This window comes from Phoca vitulina, unplaced genomic scaffold (assembly GCF_004348235.1).
Source record: "Phoca vitulina isolate PV1807 unplaced genomic scaffold, GSC_HSeal_1.0 scaffold1, whole genome shotgun sequence".
Classification (NCBI taxonomy): Eukaryota; Metazoa; Chordata; class Mammalia; order Carnivora; family Phocidae; genus Phoca; species Phoca vitulina.
In genome coordinates, this window is record NW_022589704.1 from 4,777,561 (window position 1) to 4,799,583 (window position 22,023).

Consider the following 22,023-nt stretch of genomic DNA (forward strand, 5'->3'; position numbering starts at 1 on the left):
CCCTGTGAGATAATAGAAAATATATATAGGTCTTTGCCTCCAGTTCCTGGCACAGAGCTCCTGAAACCCTTGTAAATCCTTAAGTCATGAGAGTACTTGGAGCATATTTGTTCTAATGAGACAGCTCAATGGTTGTGCCTGCGTGAGGAAGCCTCCATGAAATCCCGATAATGTCAGGAGGGTGAACACACGCACAAACCAGGAGAGTGACCGCCCCGACTCCACAGGGACAGAAGCTCCTGCACTCGGGACCCTCCCAGAACTCACCCTAAGTACCACTTTGTCTGGCTGTTGGTCTGTACCCTTCATCACATCCTCTAGTAAACTGGTGAACGTGAAGTGTTTCCCTCAGTTCTGTGAGCCACTGTAACAAAGTAATTGGACTCAGGGAAGGGGTCGTGGGAACCTCAGGTTTATAACCAGTAGGTCAGAAGCACAGGTGACGACATGGACTTGCGATCGGCATCTGACGTGGTGGGTGGGACAGAGCCCTCGGCCTGTGGGATCTGATGCTATTCCTAAGTAGAGAGTATCAGAATGGAGTCAAATTGTAGGACACCCAGCATTGCTTGGTGCGGGAAACCCACACACGCACATCTGGTGTCAGAAGTGTTGTGGATGTGGTAGTCACGTGGGAGCAAAGGAGACATGCAGGAGGAAAGAACTGGCTTTTTCCTAACCTAGGCCCCTACTTCCACTTTCATTCCACAGCCAGCCCTGCCCCTGGGGCCAGAATCCTCCAGGGAGAGGCCAGACTTGCCCTCCTTAGCAGTGTCAGCAGGGGGCAACCTTTGCCCCTTTGATGGCTTTCTCAGGGTTCTGTGGCTGATCAACCCTTCTTGCAATTCACGTACTCTTAGAGCTTTTCATACATCCAGCTCCGTGAGTGTCTAGTTCAGCCAGTCCCTTTAGGATGACGCTATCCCGATCCATTTTGTGTTGAGTTTACAGTTTCACAGCTTAACTCTGACTTTTCAGTCGACACCTGAATGTCCTTCATAGCCCTCCTTGAGGATACACCCCTGAAGCCTAGTGAGGGTCATCTATAGGTTATTCTCTCACTAGTAGGTGAGGGCACTTATTGATGACACCACTGATCCAATTGATGTCTTGCATATCTGCATGAAAACGTGGTGTTTTGATGATTGAACATGGAATTCAAGCCAAACAAAATGGGAAATGAAGGCAGGAAGTGGGTGTACCCCTCTGGCTGAAAATAGCCTTTCTCCTTTTACCCAACAAGTATCATTGTGCAGGCCCATCATCAGACTGGGCTTCCTCACCCTCTCACACTACTGGCCCCTCTCATTCCTTACAGCCTGGTGTCTGCCATTTCTGTGTCATGACTCGTGATACGTCACAGGGAGGGGTTGCTGTGAATTTCCCTCTTGGAATTAAGCTGGTTTATCATGCAATGGGTGTGCTCAGGGTATCCCAATAGGTTGATGGTAATTGTGTAACTATGGAGTTTTGAGTGCCCCAAATTCCAATCCAATGACTTAGGCGTAAACTTCGGAGACATACGTTGGATGTGGTTTTAATTTCGTTAGCTGAAACTTAATCAACTATACCAAATCCCATCCTCAGGAAGACCATTAGCAGAAGGGGAATAGTCAACCTCGTACATAGAAAAGGAGAAAAAGGACTCAGAGGAATAGAGTTAGGCAGTATTACATCATCATCTAGAGAAAGTGACTTGATCAGAGATTATACAGCAGCCTGAATCTTCCTTTCAAAATACAAATCTGATCTTATCACTCCATACTGGACCTGTTCAATGGCATTTGAATCCTCTAAGATAAAGATGACAATGTTCAGCCAGGCTTACAAGGCCATGTCTGACCTGGCCAGTGCCCTTTTCCCCAAGCTGCACTTCAGCACCCTGACCTTCCTCTTTGTCCCCCAAACACACTGTGCTCCTTCCCACCACAGGGCCTTTGCACATGCTGTTCTTGCCCAAGAACTATCTTTACTCCCATGCCCCCAGTCCCTAGCCTTGTTAACTCCTACTCATCCCTTAGGTCTCAGTCCAAGCCTTTCTTCCTCAGGGAAGCCTTCTGAGCTATCCATAGTAGGTCTGCTTTCTCTGCATACACTTGGCACTGTCTACTAGGTCTTCCTGGTGCTTTATCAGAGCTTTAATGTTATATTTACTAGTGAGACCATTTTGTTGGTATCTTCCTTCCCAAATCTACTCAAGGACTGTAAGTGCAGGAACTGTATGATTGTCTTTTTTGCTTGTTCACCATTGTAACCCTTTCCGGCACAAGGCAAGTCCTCAATACATATTATCAAATAAATTAGTCAAATCTGGATCCCATGCAGATTGATTCCTATAAGCTAAATATGTGCCTCAAGACGTCACAGTATAGCATCAGCAGCAATTCACAGCATCCAGCCACCTCCCTTGCTGATTCCATATTCACCAAGCAAACTTCCAATGAGTTATTATAGTTTCATGTTGATTTTTCTGTAAGATGGAAGTCTACAGGGTCTGATTCTCTTAACAATTGTGTGTCTCATTTTAAAATCATCAACTTACATTACCGTCTATCCCACATTCTCCTGTAATTTGTAGATCCAAAATTAGGCTTGGGGAACAGACTATCTTTATTAATTTTTTTCATTCAATAAGAATTTATTGAGCACTATATGCCAGGTATATTTCAAGGCATTCAGACTACAGAAGAGAACAAGACAGACAAAGCTTCTGTACTGACAAAAGCAAGCAGGACTGGATTGCTCTGGATGTGCTGTCATCCCCATGATGACATCACTGGGTGAGGTCCTACCTCTCAGGGGCCGTCTGTTTCCTAAGTCCCTCTCCTGTTGTAATCACAGAAATTTTAAGGATATAGGAGTTCCTGGAGAAGCTAAGAAGCTCCTTGAGGGTAAAATTCTTGCCTGACTCTATTTTTTGCATTTCCCAGACAGCTAGCATATATAAGTAGGAAAGGAAGGAATGCCATATTTAAAAATAAATTGAGAATCTAATTTTAAGAGAAACAAATGAACATTCTACAACTGAAAATTGCAGTAGCAGAAATTAAGAACTCCTTGAACTGGTTTAACAACAGCATGGACATAGCAGAAGACAGGTTGAGCTTAGAGACCAGCCAATAGGAAAACTAAACTGAAGCAGAAGAAGAAGAAGACTATAAAGAACAGAATGGAGAATAAGAGACATTTGAGACATGGTCAATAGTTGCACTATATGTGTAATTGGAATCCCCACAAAAGAAGGAGAATGGGAAAGAAGCAATATACGAAAAAGTAATGTCCGTGAAGTTTCCCAATCAGATGAAAGACGTGAAGCCACAAATTCAGGAGCCTTAGTGAGGTCCAAGGATGAACACAAAGAAAACCACATCTCAACACATCATAGTCAAAATAGCTTTGTTTTGTTTTTTTTTAAAGACACATTTCCTTCAAGGAAACAAAAATAAGAGTAAGAATTACTGCTGACTTTCTCAACAGAAACTATGAAGCCAGAAGACAATGAATGGCATCTTTAGAGATTGGAAAGAATTAACTGCCAACCTAGAACTCTGGACCCAGTGAAAATATCCTTCAAAAATGGAATGAAATAGAGATGTTCCCAGACAGACAAAATCTTAGGGAACTTAGCAGCAGCAGATCCACAATATGAAAATACTAAAAAGATATTTTTCAGACTAAAGGAAATTGATCCCAAATAGAAACAAAGAAGTGTAAGAAGGAATGATCAGCTGTTAAAAATATAAAAGACTACTTTTAGAATATTCTATTTTTTAAGGCAAGAATAGCAACAAAGTCTTATGTATTTATAACATGTAGAAATAAAATATATGACAACAGTAACCAATAAGATAGGTAGGGGGAAACGGACTTGTAAGGTTATTGTGTTGTTCAGGACACCATAAAATGCTAGCCTAAGGTAATTTGTAATGTTAGTAATTTATTTTGTAATTCTTTAAATGATACTACATTTAATAAGTAATAGTGAACAAAAAGTGAGAAAGTAAAAAGTACTTGATTGATTAGAAAGAATACAGAAAAGGAAAAGAAAAAAGAACAGATTGCACAATTAGAAAACAAATATGAAGATGATAGAATTAAACTTAAATTTTGGTAGAGGGATAGACGCATAGATCAAAAGAACAGAACGCACAACCCAGAAGTAGGCCAACACTAATATTCCTGACTGATTTTTGACGAAGGTACAAAATGTAAGGAAGAATAACCTTTACAGTACATGGTGCTGGAACAATTAGATATCCACAGACAGAAAAATGAACCTTTACCTACATCTCATACATTTTACAAAATTTACAAAAATTAACTCAAACTGGATGCACTTAAATGGAAAATGTGCAACTTTAAAACTGTTATTAAAATATAGGAGAACATCTTTGGGATCTAAGGCTAGGCAGAGTTCTTAGTATAAACACCAAAAGCAGAATTCATAAAAGGAAAATTTGGACTTGATCAAAGTTAGAAACTTCTCCTCCGTGAAAGATTCTATTGAGAGCATGAGGAGACAAACTACAGACTAGCAGAAAATATTTGCAAACCACATATCTGAGGAAGAGCTAGTAACACAGAGCATACAAAGAACTCTCAAAACTCAGCAGTTAAAAAACAACCGATTAGAAAATGGGCAAAAGACACAAGGAGGCATTTCACTGGTGTGGCTGTACAGAGGGCAAATGAGCACAGGAAAAGATGCCACTAGCCGTAAATGCACATTAGAATCACAATGAGAAATTACCACACACTCGTGAGGGTAGCAACACCAATTGCTGGAGAGAATGGGAAGAAACTAGATCATTCATACGTTACTGGTAGGAATGTGAAATGGTATTGGCACTCTGAAAAGCAATTAGGCACTTTCTTTGCAAACCAAATATGCAACTACTATACACCCCAACAATTGCACTCATGGGCATTTATCCCAGAGAAACAAAGACTCACATGCACGTGCGCACACACACACTCACGCACACACATACCTTAATTCATAATAACTCAAAACTGAAAACAACAATAAAAAAAGAACAACCACTGATACATAAAATGACCTCTCCCAATTTCCTGAGAATTATAATGAGTGAAAAGCAAAAAAATACATACTCTGTGATTTTGTTGATACAACATTCTCAAAAGGACAAAATTACAGAAATGGAAGAGAGATTCGTGGTTTCTGGGGGTTAAAGATGGGGTGCCTGTGGGAGGGAAGTGAGTGGGTCGGGAAAGGGCCACCTGAGGGGTCCTGGTGGAGACAGAAATGTTCTGTATCTTGACTGTTCCAGTGTCAATACCAGGGTCTTGGTTGTGACCTTGTAAGATAGTTCTGCAAGATGTTACCATTGAGAGGAACCTGGTAAAAGTTGCTCAGGATCTCTGCATTATTTCTTACAACTTTATGTGAATCTACCATTTTCTCAAAATAAACATGTTAATGTGTAAAAACCTGAAAATCATGAAGTATCGCTATGTGCAATCACATCAGTGAATCTTGCAATTATAATAACGGCTGAAGGAGGTCAGACATAGGGAGTTTACAGTGTACAACTCCGTGTACAACAGCAGGCGGTGTGACCCTACAGTGAGGTCAGAAGAACAGCCACACACAGACTGGAAAGCAGAATGAGAGACAGATCAGGGGTGATGAGGAGATGTTCTAGATGTTGAACCTGGCAGTGTTTAAGGCAATCTGCCTGGACATGGGTATACTCACTCTGCATAAATTATACTGCAATAAAATTCATAGTGAGTGAGGACATAGATGTGGAGGAATGAAAGATGCTGAGACAGTAAGAAAGTGCTTGATAGCCTGCGTGATGGGGAGCAGGGGTGGCCCGAGAAGGTCTGAGAAAGAACTTAGCAGCAGGAGCTAGGAGCCAGGAGAGGATGAGTGCCAAGCTGGAAGAACTCCATCCACCATGCTGGTGAACTTTAACTTCATCCTGGGTGCAATGGGGAGGTACCAATGGATGCTTTAAACAGAGTAGTGAAGCGATCAGCAGCACTGTTTTGAAAGATCATTTTCCAAGCACGTCCCTCCAGCTGTCACAGTAATCAGAATGCAGAACCCTCTGGGAACCAGATCTGGGGCCGGATGCTAACAGGGCATGAGATTAGGTGTCAAAGACTGGCACAACTTGATGACCCGAGCATGCAGCGCTCTCATCCTTTGTAGATGAGAGCCCACAAGAAGAGAGCCAGAATGCTCGGAGCCTGTTGGCAATCGGGCCCTTTGCAGGCTTCACAGGGGTGACCTCACTGTCTACCCACCCAGGGACATGCCCACATAAGCAACCTGCAGTTTCCCAGGCCAAGCCCTCCGTCCAGGAAAATGTGGCAACCGCACGTCCGATGTGCCACAGTGGAACTTCCATCCCATTCCCTGCCACCACGACCAAAAACTGCTGCCCTACCTAAGTTCTAGAGCTAATTTGCTCACTTGTGTTTACTAAATTATTGGTTATTTCCATTTTTTCCAGAAAAAGAAAGGGAAGAAAGGCAAAAAAGGGAAAAGAGGGAAGAAGGACAAAGATCTGACAGCAGACAGGTGAGGTGTGCTCTAGCATTGTTCTGCACGTTGAGCACCAACCATCCCCCCCCCCCGCCCCCCCCAGAGCAGAGTATAGGTCACAACCAAAATCCACAGCCCCAGCCTGAGAAAGGCACCCCTCTCTGCCCACCACACCTCTTCCACCCTGGAAATGCTGGGGTTGCTTTTCAGTCCTGCGTGAAGAGTGGTCTCCTAGCCTGCAAGGTGTATGCCAAAGGATGGACACCAGCATCACCTCTGAGATCATGCAACTTTTTTAAGTTTTAAAATTTGTAAGGTTCTTTTTTTTAAGATTTTATTTATTTATTTGAGAGAAAGAGAGAGAGTGCAAAAGCACAGGGAGGGGCATAGGGAGAGAGAGAGAATCCCAAGCAGACTCCCTGCCAAGTGTGGAGCCTGATGCAGGGCTTGATCCCATGACCCCGAGATCATGACCTGAGCCAAAATCAAGAGTTGGATGTTTAACTGACTGTGCCACCCAGGCACCCCAAAATTTGGGGGGTTCTTAAGAAATTGTTCAAGAAACAGCATCCTGATCCAACTTTTGAGGGAGTACTGACACTCTTGGAGGGCAGAGACTGTTCCCATTTTCTGCCCCGTCCTGGGTCCAGCCCAGTGAGGCACTTCACAAGTGGTCATTGAAGAGAAGGATGGGGTTTCACCTCATTGAGGAGTATTTCCATTGCCTTGAGCTCCACTGGCCAAACTTTGATACTCATGAATCATTTTAAATACTCATTTTTTAAACTGAAATGTCCCTTCAGTTCTTTAACGCTGGAAATAAATAGGTCTTAGGTTTTCAGGTATTTTCAAGAAATGTAGTGGAATCTAAAAAACAAAATGAACAAAATAAAACAGGTGCAGGAAACAAGCTAGTGGTCACCAGCTGGGGGAGGCCTGTGGGACAGGTGAAATAGGGGAAGGGGATCAAGAGGTATAAACTTCTTATAAAAGAAATAAGTCATGGGGATGTAATAGACAGCATAGGGAATATAGTCACTAATATTGTAATAACTGTATTGTGACAGACGGGGACTAGACTTATCATGGGGATCAGTTTGTAATGTATAAAAATATTGAATCGCTATGATACACATCTGAAACTAATAGGACATTGTATGTCAATTATACTTCAATTAAATAAGCAAATAAAAATAAAATAAAATACAATCCCTAATAAGTGAATGTCAGAAATCATTCTGAAGGTATATCTTTCTTCCCATGGGTTTTGTTAATGGATACCACGTATTGCTCCCCTGTTTGGGAGTATTTCCTAGTCATCCCCTGGCTACCAGGGATACATTCCAAACTCTGCTTGAGAGCAGATCCATGAGAAAGGAAGCCAGCTTAGAACCATCCAGAAGGAAATAGGAGACAAGAGTGCTCCAGGGCTAGTGCACATGCCTGGAGCCCTGACAGGAAGCCTCTGGAAAGACAGCCAGAAGGGCATGTGGGCTTTGGCTCGTGGAGAAAAGGCTCCTACAGTGTTCCTGTAAAGGCAGGTTTCTTCACTTGATTCTCCATCGTTTGGGGACAGGTTCAGGGTCAAGATGCTGTGGCTGACTGCTGCCTAAGAGGGGCTTGGTCAGCATCCTGAGAGTCAGTTGCCCAGTTCCTGGGTCACCAATCCCTCCGAGCACCAACACTGATGCCTCCTGGGGACCCAAGGGGCAGCACAGGCCCTTCCCTAGATGGGGGTCCAGCCCATGCATGCACACAGTGCCACAGGCCACAGGTGTCTTCTAGTAGCTTGTAAAACCTACTTTTCTCCTTTGCTCTTACATTAGTCCCAAAACCAAGAACAGTCTTGCAGGTGAAGAAGATTATGCGAAGTGCCTTATCCAGACACAAACCAGAGCTAAAATCAAATCTACCAATATGACCCGATCACTAAATTAAAATTATCCATTCACATTCTCATGCATGTAAAGATGGGATTACCAAATAAAACGCAGCTTTAACGGTACAGATCACACACACACGTGGCTGGTGAACAACACCCATTAGACTTTGAATATGTTCTCGCATGTGCCTCTCTGTACAGATGAACTGTTGTAAATGAGCCACAAGCCCTGCTCTAGCGAAAGGAAGAGAGACCAGGGTTATTTTATTCACTTTTATGCCCAAATGTACAGAAACAGCTGGTTACCTCATTCCTGGAAGACTTTTCATTTCAATTTTGGAGACCCTAGGTCTCTAGACTAGGGCTAATTCCACCAAGTCGCTGTAAGACAACTTCCTTTTCTCTCATCGAGAGAAACCAGTACTTTTATCATATGAAGGTAGTTTTAAAGTTGAAATGTTTTATTCCTTAACAGAAGCTCGTTTCACTGGAAAGACCCAAGTATAGGTTTGTGTTCCAGGCTTCTTAATGTATTTTGTTTTGATTGTTTTAGAGAATCTTCTTCAATTTTACGTTAATATTTTATGCATATATTCTATGTTTATATTAAATCGGTATTCTAACTAAAAACCTACAGTTGGTACTTCCTTGCAGGTCAGATACTGTTATCCTAAATCCCATTACAATTAAAACCTTCTTATTTCGCAGCAGAATTTTAAACGTTATTTTAATTTAAACCCTATTTTAAATATATATGAAAGGATAAAATTCCAGTCAATCAAGGACTGGGGTCATTGAATTAACATTTATCCCAATGGTATTTGGCTTAAATATAACTGATATCCTTGCTCATACTAACCTGGATCATAGAACAAAGAACTGGTTAAATATAGTTATATTTACAATCCTTCATTCTAAAGAAAGACTAGGGTAGAACTAAAACATATGGCCCCTAGAAATGAAAAGGGAATAGATAAAACATCTCAAAGGATTAAACTCAATACTTGAGCTTGACCTATCTAAATTCCTACAAGCCAAGCCCCAGTTAATTTCACTGGGAGTTTCATTCATTAAGTGGGATACTGTCTTGATTTTTTCCTCAATTAGTATAAATTACCAGTGTGCTGGCTGTATGCCCAAGCCCCCTTAGGGAAGTGGTTTTGACATCTGTAAACACTATGGAAAAGTATAACATCCTCCTAAAAAAATCATCACACTCACCGCGTTAGACATTTTGTCTTCCGTAGTAGAATTAGTTCCCCTATAAGCCTTTGTTCTTTATAGATATTTCTTCTAAACTATTATGCTGTTGGGTTAAAAGGAAACATCAATTTCACAAAGGATTAATGATCTACTACGGGTTGCAGATGCTAACTGAATATATAATTGTGGGCCCGTTGCGCTACTATTATTGGGCAATTTCTAATTCCTATCTGTGCCATCACAAGGACTAATGAAAGGGCAGCCTGCAGGAGGTATAGCTGGTCTCAGATGCCCACGGATATAATTCTTATTAATGGGAAATGTCAGACGTACACGTGGATGAGCAAAAGTATTGTTTTTTAAAGCCTCGTATGTCCCCAAATTGTAGAAACGCTTCCAAAAATCAACTTATTTGCATAGATACAAATGTGCTTAGAAATAGATCTGGTGAAAGTTCTCTACATATGTGGTGATTAACAGAAATGCTGGTTTTATGTGTCTGCTCATGGAATAGCTGGTCTGCTTTATCACCAGGACCATTGAGTCTCTGTATAAGGAACTGGTGGAAGAAGGGTTGCTGATCCAGGCTCTGAAAGTTAACCTCTCTGATTACATCGGTAAGGTACACCAAAATCAACACATATATGTGCCTCATATGTTGCCCCTTGGGTTCTTAGGTCCCAACAGCTGGAAATATGTTTCATTTGCATTTTTGTCCAAACCAAAACCTGGCCCATAGTGGCTCATAGTAGATTTTTTTGGACAGAATTGATTTGAATTCATTCTGCACTGTGAACTCACAGGTCCTGCTCTCTCCCCGAATGTGGTAGAGGCAGGTTTTTGAGCCTACCAGCAAGATTCCTTGGGGCATTCTGTCTGGCATAAGTTAAACTGAGGAAATGAAAACTTGTTCATACTTTCGGGTTTAAACAAAATGCCCCAGGGGAGCAGCACCTGGAACTTGAACAACACACAGTTCTTACGGAAGGAATTCCTTCCAGAAGGGGCCACCCCAGAAGTAGCTGGAAGGAAGGAGGAGAGACATTTGCTATCACCATCTCTAACAAATGTTTTCTCTTAATTTTTAAAAAACAACATGATGACCTGAAAGCACACGTAAAGCTTAAAATTCTTCATAATCCCAGCACCCTAGTGCAGGTATAATGTTCACTTTCTCGCATCTGCCCTGAACCAGGGCCTTCTCCCAAATAGCCACAAAAGGATAATCACACTGGAACATCTTGGCATTACTGCAATGCCATTACTTAATACCTAGTAGGCAATCAACTCCCCCAATTGTCCTAATAATGTCCTTTATACATTTTTGTCTTTCTGAATCCAAAATCCAATCAAGGCCCATGGCTGTGGGGTACATATCTCTTTAGTTGCCTTTCATGCCTTTAATCTAGAACGACTTCCAACCCAATGTCTTTCACACCATTGACATTGTCAGAGTCCGAGCTGTTGCACAAACTGTCCTTCAACAGAAGTAGTTTGATGCTTTCCTCATGACTTGATTCAGGTTAAACGTTTCGGGGGGGGTGGAGGAGGCAGGCAGACTACGTAGCTGATATTATGTCCTTCTCAGTGTTTCACGTTGGGGACACGTGTGTCCCATCACTGGGGATGTTAAGTATCATCGCTGGCCAAAGTGCTGTTCCCCAGATTTCTCCACTGTCAAGCTTCACTTTCCCCTTCCTAATTAATGAATAACCTGGGGTGGGGGGCTGGGGGCGGGATTCTTTGAGGCTCTGGAGATTCTGTTCCCAGCTGGCTTAAAGGTTTTATCCTCCACTGATGATTTTTGCCTGCTTCGATTACTGCTAGGGTAATTGTAAAATGGGGGTGTTCTATTTCTATCATCCCTTCTATATTTAGTAGGTGCCATTTTTCTAGAAAGAAATGTCCTTCCCACCCTCTTTTTAAATTGTTGTGATATCAGCGTAGAAACACGAAATCTCTCTTTTTTCATTGTATATTACACATTGACCTAATTTTGGCCTGTAGGAACAAGAAGGTTAACATTTCCCTCTGATCAAAAAATGATTACTTCAATGCCTTTGAAATAAAGCCACAGTTCTTCTTGAGGGCCTGGGGGGAGCGTTCATATTTCCTAACAGTATAAGAATTTTATGAGGACATATACTGGAATATATATTGGGTTTCTATTTATTTTATGTGTTTCTTGTTCAACTACCAAACGGTTTTCTCCTAGATTCCCTTGATTTTGCTCTGTTAATTCTGTTCATATGAAAACATGACATTGTTAACAGAACACTGTCCCTTTTCTTGCGGTTGGGATCTCTGACTTCTCCTTGTCTGTCTTTCTTTTGACATTGTGTATTTTTGTTCATCACTGAATTTCTAGTGTTTGGGCAGTGCCTGGCACAAGGTGGAGTCTCCAAAAACAAATTATGAACATATTTCTCATCTTCTGTTTGATTTCTTACCCATCGTGGACTTTGCAATGATCTCTCGGTCTCCGGGCAGCATCTTTATGACACATAAGGCCAAAGTGAATGCATTCAGACCTCAAATGAAAATGACCCAGTCTAATGAATAGACATTTCTCCAAAGAAGACATCTAGATGGCCAACAGACACATGAAAAGATGTTCAACATCACTCATCATTGGGGAAATGCAAATCACAACCATGATGAGATACCACCGCACACCTGTCAGAATGGTTAAAATTAACAACACAAGAAACAACAGATGTTGATGAGGATGTGGAGAAAAGGAAACCCTTTTGCACTATTGGTGGGAATGCAGCCACTCTGGAAAACAGTATGGAGTCTCCTCTAAAAGTTAAAAATAGAACTACCCTACGACCCAGCAATTGCACTACCAGGCATTTACACAAAGGCTACAAAAATACAGATTCAAAGGGGTACATGCACCCTGATGTTTATAGCAGCATTATCAACATTAGCCAAATTATGGAAAGAGCCCAAGTTCCATTGACTGATGAATGGACAAAGCTGTGGTATATATATATACAATGGAATATTATTCAGCCATCAAAAAGAATGAAATCTTGCCATTTGCAACGAGGTGGATGGAGCTAGAGAGTATTATGCTAATCAAAATAAGTCAGTCAGAGAAAGACAAATACTGTATGATTTCACTCATATGTGGAATTTAAGAAACAGAACAGATGAACATATGGAAGGGGGGGAAGAAAAAAGAGAGAAGCAAACCATAGAGACTCTTAAAGATATAGAACAAACTGAGGTTGCTGGAGGGGAGGTGGGTGGGGGAAGGGCTAGATGGGTGATGGGGATTAAGGAGGGCATTTGATGTAATGAGCACTAGGTGTTGTATGTAAGTGAGGAATCACTGTATTCTACTCCAGAAACCAATATTGCACTGCATGTTAACTAACTGGAATTTTAATTAAAAAATTGAAAGAAAAAGAAAATGACCCAGTCTAAAACAAAATCAGTCAAACTGCCATGAGGGCTTTTCCATGTTTTCCTTATTTTTTCCTGGTTAAGATCCTTAGCTTGAAAGATGGCAGTAGATCATCCCAAACCCCCACGTAAAAATAGGCAGAGCAACCAGATAGCAAAAGCAGAAACCTGAGGACAACATTTACACCAAAACCAAATGACAAGGTGTCCCCTCAAACCCCAAGTACAAGGAGCTGCGGACACAGAGCAGAAGAACGCCAAAATAACCAGCAGGCATTCACAGGGAGGTCCAGCGGACCAAGGCAGCAGCTACAGCCGGAACTGGGAGGGGCTTGGCCACCTCAAAAAGGCACACCACCGTGCTTTTAATTTTTCTGGAAACAACAGAAGCGGGGGCTCTATGACATTTAAAAAGCTATCCCACACCAAACTCTCTTCTAAAAGTAGAAAAAATACTATCTCACATAAAATTAAGCAATGGAAACCTCCAAGATCAAAGCCCATGCAACGTTTCTATCAAAAAGAAGAATGAGGAGTAAATTAACATCACAAAAAGACACATAAATGGAGCCCACTCTCTCAAGCAACCTAACATACAATACGAAAATTACAGAAGAACTGTAAGAATACATAGAATGGAATTAGAAAACCTCAGAAATGAGCTAACAAAACCCAAGGAATATTAGAAATAAAGAGAAAAATCATTTTAGAAAATAAATTATAATGAATCCAAGAATGAATAAATAATGCTTTAAGAGAAATAAAACGTGAAAGACAGAATGTCCCCTCCCTCACCCCTCGGCTTCTGAAGGATGCTTGCCCTTTGTGTGATCCTTCTGTGCCTCAGTTTCCACAATTAGGGGAACAATCACAGCTCCTGCCTCGTTAAATCACTGTGGATAGTGAGTTAAGAGATGGGGCATTCAGGGGGCATGCTTGGCTTGGCGCCGAGCTAGTTATTGTCCTGCTGTTGCTGGTGGTGACATTCTTGCCCAGTCTTTGGCAGGCTCGGGGGGCTGCCAATCGGAGGGCTTGTGACTTCATGGTGTCTCTATGGGTGTCCCCCCACCAGGCCACATCACAGAAGCAGTGAGTGCAAGGCCACTGCCTGAGGCCAAAATACAAGGAGAGCAAACACAAATTAATATTCCCCTAAATTATCCAGCCCCACCCATGGTTCAGTCCCTGTGCCTTTGGGGGAACATTGACCCGAGGCCAGAGTTAGTATTTCTCGTACTCTCCTTGGTGTTCAGATCCTGCCCTACAGAGGAGAAAACTCAGCATCTTAGATGGTATGACTTACATATTCACACACATGAAACCCCCGCAGAGCTTCGGAGTCGGCGACACCCCAGCAGGTCCTGCACAATCTCAGCAAAGCTGTCACAACCCCGGACACCTGGAGCCGTCTCTCTGCTGATCTCGTCCCGGAAGCCGGGCCGCCTGGGTCCAGCACACACAGCTTATGAACAAGTCCATACTCCTGACCCATGACCGTGTAGCACACGTGCCCGTCCTCGTCGCTGGGAGACGGTTCGTGTGCAGCCCTGGTGGAGTGGGGGGGGCGGGGGGGGCGGCAAACACCGACCAGCAGCATCTGCTCTTGGGCCTCTGCCCCTGGTCCCCGAGGAGCGTATTTGGGAAGCTAGGACTTGTTACAAATTGCTCTCTTCTTCATACTCTTTGTGATGCTGTGTGGGGTAGAACGGAACACTAGAGGCTGATCCCACCCTTATTTCTCAAATACTTTTTTTTATTTCTCATTATTTTTTTCCTGCTTTGATGTCCCCATTCTCTTCCATTACTTGGTTCCTTCTGTACCAGTCTGCTAGGGCTGCTGTAACCGGGGTCACAAGCGTTCCCTCACAGTCTGGAGGCCAGAAGTCCAAGATCAGGGTGTCGGCAAGGCCGGTTCCTTCTGAGGGCTGAGGGAGAAGCTGTTGCTTTGCTGTAGCTTAGGAGCTACATGCACCCCCCAGCCCACGTCTCTCTTGCCCCGACTGCCAGCCCTCCTGCCTGGCTGCCCCGATGTCCCTGCACTCCTATGACCTCATCATTTCATCCCTCGCCTTGTCCCCTGGAGGTTTGCTGTAGCCTCTGGGGTTCTGCTGCATCTCCCCGTCCCTGCGTCCAGCTTCACACCTGTGTGCTCATGGCCCCTTTTTATAAAGGACACGGTCATATTGCACTGGGACCCACCCTATCACCTCACCTTCACTAGTTGTATCTGCAACGGCCCTATTTCCAAATGAGGTCACATTCTGCGATATCGGGGATCTGGATTTCAACATAGGAATTGTAAGGAAACACAGTCAGACCCACTCGTAACACTTTCCTTGTTTCTTTTCCGTCCACTGTTGTAGGCTTTCTTGCCCTTGTTCATGCCTTGTACTTAAAATGCCTTTTCAGCCACCATTTCCTTCTTCCCTCTCTGGCAGAAGACCTGGGATCTGTGCAGGGAATCCTGAAGTTTCTTTTTTTTTTTTTTTTAAATGTTTTATTTATTTATTCATGAGAGTCAGAGAGACAGAGAGGCAGAGGCAGAGAGAGAAGCAGGCTCCCCGCCTAGCAGGGAGCCCGATGCAGGACTCAATCCCAGGACCCTGGGATCATGACCTGAGCCGAAGGCAGACGCTTAACCATCTGAGCCACCCAGGCGCCCGGGAATCCTGAAGTTTCTAACATCTGCCTGAGTGGAAGGGAAGGGTTTATGGCGAAACACAGCCACACGCTTTCAGGATGAGTCTCAACGCTTGGCAAGCAGCGGGGGCTGGTGGTGTCCTTCACTCCATCAGAACCACCACCCACTAATTCAACTTAATATGATGTGTCTAAACGAAATCTGTTAGGTCCTAGAAAATATGGTGCATCTGGGTATTAATATGGATTTATTTAAGCAGGAAAATTGGGGTCACTTTCAGATCACCTCTAATGTCATGTTTACAGCAATAAGCACTGGATTGAATGGAGGCTACAGGATCTCTTCCTGCTTTAGTGAAGGCGAAATTAACCACTCTCCTATTTATTACCTGCTCATTAAAAAGCTCGGGGATCGGAAGCTGCAATGGAAGTTTTCACTATCACTCATTCTCCCCACCAATACCCATTGTCCTTGCCAAGGACTTTTTTTTTTCATGTGGGAGCTTTGAAAGCCTGCCCTCCACAACAAAACAGCCAGCATTATCTAGTCTTTAATTCTAATTTTCTTAGCATTCGAAAATGCTTTAAAGCTTTTCTTAATTCACATACATGTAAGCGCATTCTATTGGACATACATATAGAACATCAAAAGCTCTGCAAGATCCATATTTCTTATAGAAAGAAAAAGCCAGAAAAAAAAAATGATCAAGACACTGTGACTCATGCATTGAATATTTTTCCTTCAGATTCAGGTACAAATCAAGAGAGAACTGTATGAGCATATAAAGGTCCCTCCTCATGACAAATGGAGACAGGCAAACTAATTTTCTTGGTGACCTTATCTAAATTAGTTAGAAAATAACACTTCAGATTTATGACTAGTTACAATTAAGACCTTTGATGCCTTCTAATTAAACCTGTAAAGATTTATTTCTGTATTATTCCTTTGGTAATCCTTTGAAAATGATAAAAATGTAAATGAATATTACCCGCAAAAGGAGGTGTTTCTATTTATCCTAAATTAGACTCATATCCTTCCTTTCAGATGATTGCATTTTAGGTTCAGATTTACACTGCTCCAATACAAATTCCACATTGATCTTAAATAATTTATTTTTAAAGTTTATGCCAGTGTTAGGCATCATTGCTTGGAATATAAGGATAAATTAAATAAAGCCTACCATGTTTTAGTCTACTTTGTACGTCCTTCATTTTAGAACTTAGTTCCACTTCAGTCATTCGATAGTCAAAGGTTATTTTTAGAAATCCTAGGAGGTTAGCGTCCTACTCAACAGAATGCCCCATTACTATAGGGGGATAGCGGCGCTTTCATGACTGGACGGGTTTTCTCAAGCCTTTATCTGAGAGAAGATGTGTTCTCCATGACTCCCTGCAACACCATTCTATTTGCTCAGAAATGTTGACTATGTATTCTGTGTTAGTTTTGCAGGTGCCAAGATCATGCAGCTCAGACCAACACAGTCTCCCATTTACTTATCCTCTGTTTCTGTTCCTCCAGGAGAGTACAGTTACCTGGGGACCACGCTTCGCCAGGTATCCATAGAACCCATGCCTTCCCTCCTGGATGTGAGACAGCTCATCGCCCTGTACGGGATCTTGCCACTAGGTAAAGTCTCCACACCCTGTTGCACGTTTCCTAGAAGCAGGAGTGCACTGCTTGGTGCCTTTGGCAGCATCTTCCTGGTTGAATTCTTTGTGCTGATCATTTTGAGTGAGGGTAGTTCTATTGCAACCGTGCATCCCGGAGAGCACAGGAAGGTGCTACCCGGGGAGCACGTCTGCACCGCTTCTGAGTGCCTGCTTAACATTCTGGGCTGAAAGTCCTGTCGGCAATCATCTGGAGAGATAATAACCAAAGCAAGCACCTGCAATTAAAATTAATCAAATTAGACAAAGGGCTAATGTTAGGCTTGCCTTTTATACACAGGCTTCTGTTACTGGGTCCTTAACAAAGCCGGCCTTTCATGAATCAGTGGAAGTGTATTTCATGAATCTAAAGGATCAAGGCTCTACCGGTTTTCACTGACGTCCACTCTAACTGCTAAATAAGATTCCATCATGATTGTTCAGACCAGTGGACCAGAGTTCTGAGGTGCAGGAAGGGCGGCTCTCTGATGCTCTCCTTCACGCTTATCATTTTAATAACCTTTTTATGTGTATGACCTGAGTCATCTGGGGCAGCCAGGCTTGGCTCTGATGACAATTCCGGAATAGAAATCGTGTTTTATTTGTTTAACTGGCTTTAAAATAATATGGGAATAGTTTGGGCACTTATAATATTGTTCCCCTTTGACTTAGACCTATTGGCAAGAAATGGCTCATTCCTCTTTTAATTTAATGTCAGAAGTAGTAAGTGGAATTGGGGCTCAACATAAATTTTATATATACAAAGTATATATCATAAATAACTATATGATACTTCTGGGGTCAACCAAATAGATATGCAATATTTATGATGTCCATGCAAATAAAATAATTAGCCCTCAACCCTCATCACAGTGAGATGGAAAACGGTAGAGCAGAGAGCACCAAGACCCAGCATGTTGTTAACGGAACTCCTAAGACATCATTAAAGGGGGCAGTATGTTTGATCCTTGGCTCGAGGATACAAAACGATGGATATTGTTTCCAAGTGGCCTTAAAAGCATCAGAAGAAGGATGCTCAGGAAGCATCCCACCTGAATCCTCCTTGTGTCAATGAGGAACCCGAAGTCCCTACGGGCTGCTGACCTCCCCAGGTCCCAGAGCCAGCAGGGATTTCTTCTGGGGACTGGTGTGTGTGTTTGCAAGGCACAAACCGGCCAGACAGATGAGAACATTCACAGATCTGCCTTCGGGTGCTTCCTTTAAATTTCATAGATCTAAAATCGTATCCAGTGGCAACACGGAATGTGTTTGCTGGCCCTGTGTTCAAGTCACCACTGCCAGGACTAGCCAACCCGGCCACTCTGCAGAGGGCCCTGAGGACACGCCGTGAGGCCACTCTGCACCGTGGCCAGGAAACACAAGCACCCGCTGGCCTCCAGAGCCCCAAGAGCCTCAGCCAGGGCTCCCAGGACGAGGTGTGAGCTTTCCAAGCCCCCTGGGCAGATATGAGAGCACCCGGGACACATCTGGTCAGTGCTCACCCATTCACCCTCCCAGAAATATGACTGCCCCCCAGAATATGGAGGGAGAAAAGGAAGGCAGGAGGGCGCTCAGCCAGCACCTTTGGCAAGCTGCAACCCTCCCCACCTGCCAGGGACCCCTACGGCTGGCGTCAGTCTCCCTCCCCAGCCCCTTGCTGTCCCTTGTTACATGGCTGGCGAGAATTATCTGCCACTCCCCGGCACCTGCCTGACTTCCCACTGCAGGCCCGCAGTCATTGTGCCACCCTCAAGGGTCCTGTCTCTACACGTCCCAGTTCTGCCCCTCCAGGGGTAGCTCAGGTTCCACCCTCTCCCAGAAGTCGGACCTGAGCTCCCCCACCAACCCCCGCCCTTTTCTGAACCCTCTGTGGCTCGCACGGAGCTCAGCACTATTTGCCTCCCGTTCTGGTCACGTCCACTCAGGTTCAGCTCCCGTCCTGGCCATAAACTCTGACTCTTTCCCACCAGCCCCCAGCCAGGGCCATGAACTGAGCAGCCCCCAATACCAGGGGCTGAACGGACCACCCGGTGAATGGCGTCTGTCTCCGATTGTGAGCAACAGAAGCTCCTTTATCATATTACGTTACCGTACCCCTCACTGACCACAAATAAAGCACGCCTATGTCACTGCATTTTAAACAGAACTCGCTCAAAACTGGCTTCCAAGTTTATGTTGGGTAACCATAAAAATTGTTCCTGATTATTTGGTAAATTCCCTATATCTTTTCAGTTACACAAGAAAAAAAAGAGAGAAAGGCACAATAATAATCGTATTATGGATGTATTCACAGCTGATCAAAAAGTGCCCAGCCGCTGCCCCAAGCAAAGTCACATGATAGTAGATGCTTTGATCACAGCACTTTCCAGGATTTCATTTCATAATTACTTCGTGCCAACGTGCGTTCCGCGTGCGTTCAGGACAACAGAAGATGCTCGAGCCCGAGTCCCGCTCTGGCCCGGAGGAGATGGGCAGTGTGGCCGGCCTCCGAGTGCCTGTGTAGTAACTCAAGGCACTTCACCAACGGGTTGGAACCCGGGGCAGACCGAGGAAGTCCGGCTACTTACACCTGGCTCTTACTTCTCCCCTTTCCCTCCTGAGAACCACTAACGAACATTCCCAGCCCCCTTACGGGCTGCGGCTGCATGTCCACATTCCTTTTCCTAAGCTTTCAAAGAATATAAGGCCACTGCCAACAAGCAGAGAAACCCACCCCCCACCCTAGAAAAAATGCCAGAGGTAAGTTATTGCAGGAATGTTCTTTAGAATTATGAGTGTGGGGGAAATTCTAGGGTGAGGGGTAGCAGGGAAAGGCACGTACAGAATAAGCAAGGAGATCCTGGGGGCCCCCACCTTGAGCCCTGAAATACAAATCAAAGGTGTCACAGGCCAGCTCAGACGGGGGATGTGCCTCCGGTTAGAAATGCTTTGGACGCATTTATCACTGTTGCAGAAAACTGGGGCCAGACACTGGAGGAACAGCCTTGAGGGATCCTCGTCTCAGAGTCGCTGAGCTTCTCTGCAGGATTTTAGAGCCTTTGCCTCTGCCTTTTGTAGGTTCTGCAACGGTGCACGAGAAGGCTCCTTTGGTGAAGTCCCTGCTGCTGGCAGGGCCATCGGGGGTAGGGAAGAAGATGCTGGTCCACGCCATCTGCACCGAAACGGGAGCCAACCTCTTCAACCTGTCGGCAGCTAACATTGCGGGGAAGTACCCGGGCAAAAATGGCTTGCAAATGATGCTGCATGTGGTCGTCAAGGTACTTGTTGCCTTTCTTGGTTCCCAGTACCCCTCCCTTGTACAAATTACATGTTCACATCCTGCCGTTAGTTTCCCACGAACACGGACCCTAGCAGATGATTTCCTTAGGCTGATGCACCCATCGCATCCTGCTATAAATCACTTCATCCTTGCATCTAGCCAAGCATCCAACAGATAGAAACAGCTCTTTCCTTTGCATAAACAACCCTTACTGTCCCATCCAAATCAACCTCCTCCCACCGCAGGAATCCTTCCTGAAATGTCCCCACGTGTCACTGAAATCGAAAACCACAATTTCTATCTCCAGCCCACCTTCCTTCAATAAGGCATCAGCCTCTTGCATTTTGGGTACTCTTTCACACATGGCGTGAGTTACCAAGGTATGGTTCCTTGGGCACATTTGTGCCTCACACACGTGATACCAAAAGCCTGCGGGAAGCTAAACTGACCACAGGGGAGTAAATGCTCCATGATATCTGGGCTGGAGGATAGGAAATCCTAAAAGATCCATACACTACCGAGCCCCGGGATCTTAGACAAGTTCTTCACCTCCCTGCATCTCTGTCTTATGCCACCAAAATGAAACAGTCAGACCAAATGATACTGTCAGCCCTAAAAGCAATGATTCTCTGATATCATTTAGATATGGGTGATGATGGTAATAGACAGGTGTTGAAGGTAGATAGGTAGATGATAGATAGGGACACAATATGCATATATACACAAACGGATTAGCAAGTTTTCAAGCATTTTATTACAGAATATTCATATTTAATATTAAAACTTGACAGGATTTAATTTTTATTTCATTGAGTACCTCAAGGTTGTCTTTATGCTGTTCAATTCACTTTTAGTTACTAGAATGCCAGATAAGCCAGCTTTAACTGCATGAAGATGCCCACCTAGCAAGGAGTCCCCCACACCTGGGGCAAGGTGTCAGTTCTCGGGGGCTCTGAGTCATGGTTATATGTGAGCAGTTGCCCGTAGGAATGGTTCCTTTTCCACATCATGTTGACAGCCAGAGTGAGGACATGATGGCAATGGGATTTTGTTCTCTTGGCCACATGGTCTCCACCACTGTGGTGGGTTGGGACATTTCCCACTCTCCTTTCCTCCACTGCTTGTCCTGCAGGAATCCGTGGAAATAGAATTTTGAAGAGCTGGGAGGTGGGAGGGGAGGAAGGTGAGTGGGGAGTAAAGACCACTAAGGTGTTTAATAGGGCGCCTCTCCTCCTATGGACCAGCCGTGTCACCTCTTTGTGGTGTTATATTGAATCTTCTCAGTGGCCCCGTGAAGAGTCCATCCTCATCCCATTTACAGATAAAGACACTGGGGCTCTGAAAGGTTCAGTAACTTGTCCAAGGCCACCGAGATCACGTGGTTGAGCTGGGGTTCAAACCTAGGTCCTTCTCTTCTTTGCCCTCCTGCACTATTTTTATTAAGGTAAAAATTATATATGA

General features: G+C 43.9%; 1 protein-coding gene across 1 annotated transcript in view; it reads left to right on the plus strand.

Annotated features, from left to right (window-relative positions):
- The window catches only part of IQCA1 (IQ motif containing with AAA domain 1), a 150,433-nt gene that overhangs the window by 94,850 nt on the left and 33,560 nt on the right, over positions 1-22,023 (plus strand). The window contains exons 12-15 of the mRNA XM_032408149.1: positions 6,486-6,553; positions 10,137-10,219; positions 17,176-17,283; positions 20,361-20,560. Of these exons, the coding sequence (XP_032264040.1) occupies positions 6,486-6,553; positions 10,137-10,219; positions 17,176-17,283; positions 20,361-20,560 (459 nt within the window). The remainder of the gene's footprint in view (positions 1-6,485; positions 6,554-10,136; positions 10,220-17,175; positions 17,284-20,360; positions 20,561-22,023) is intronic.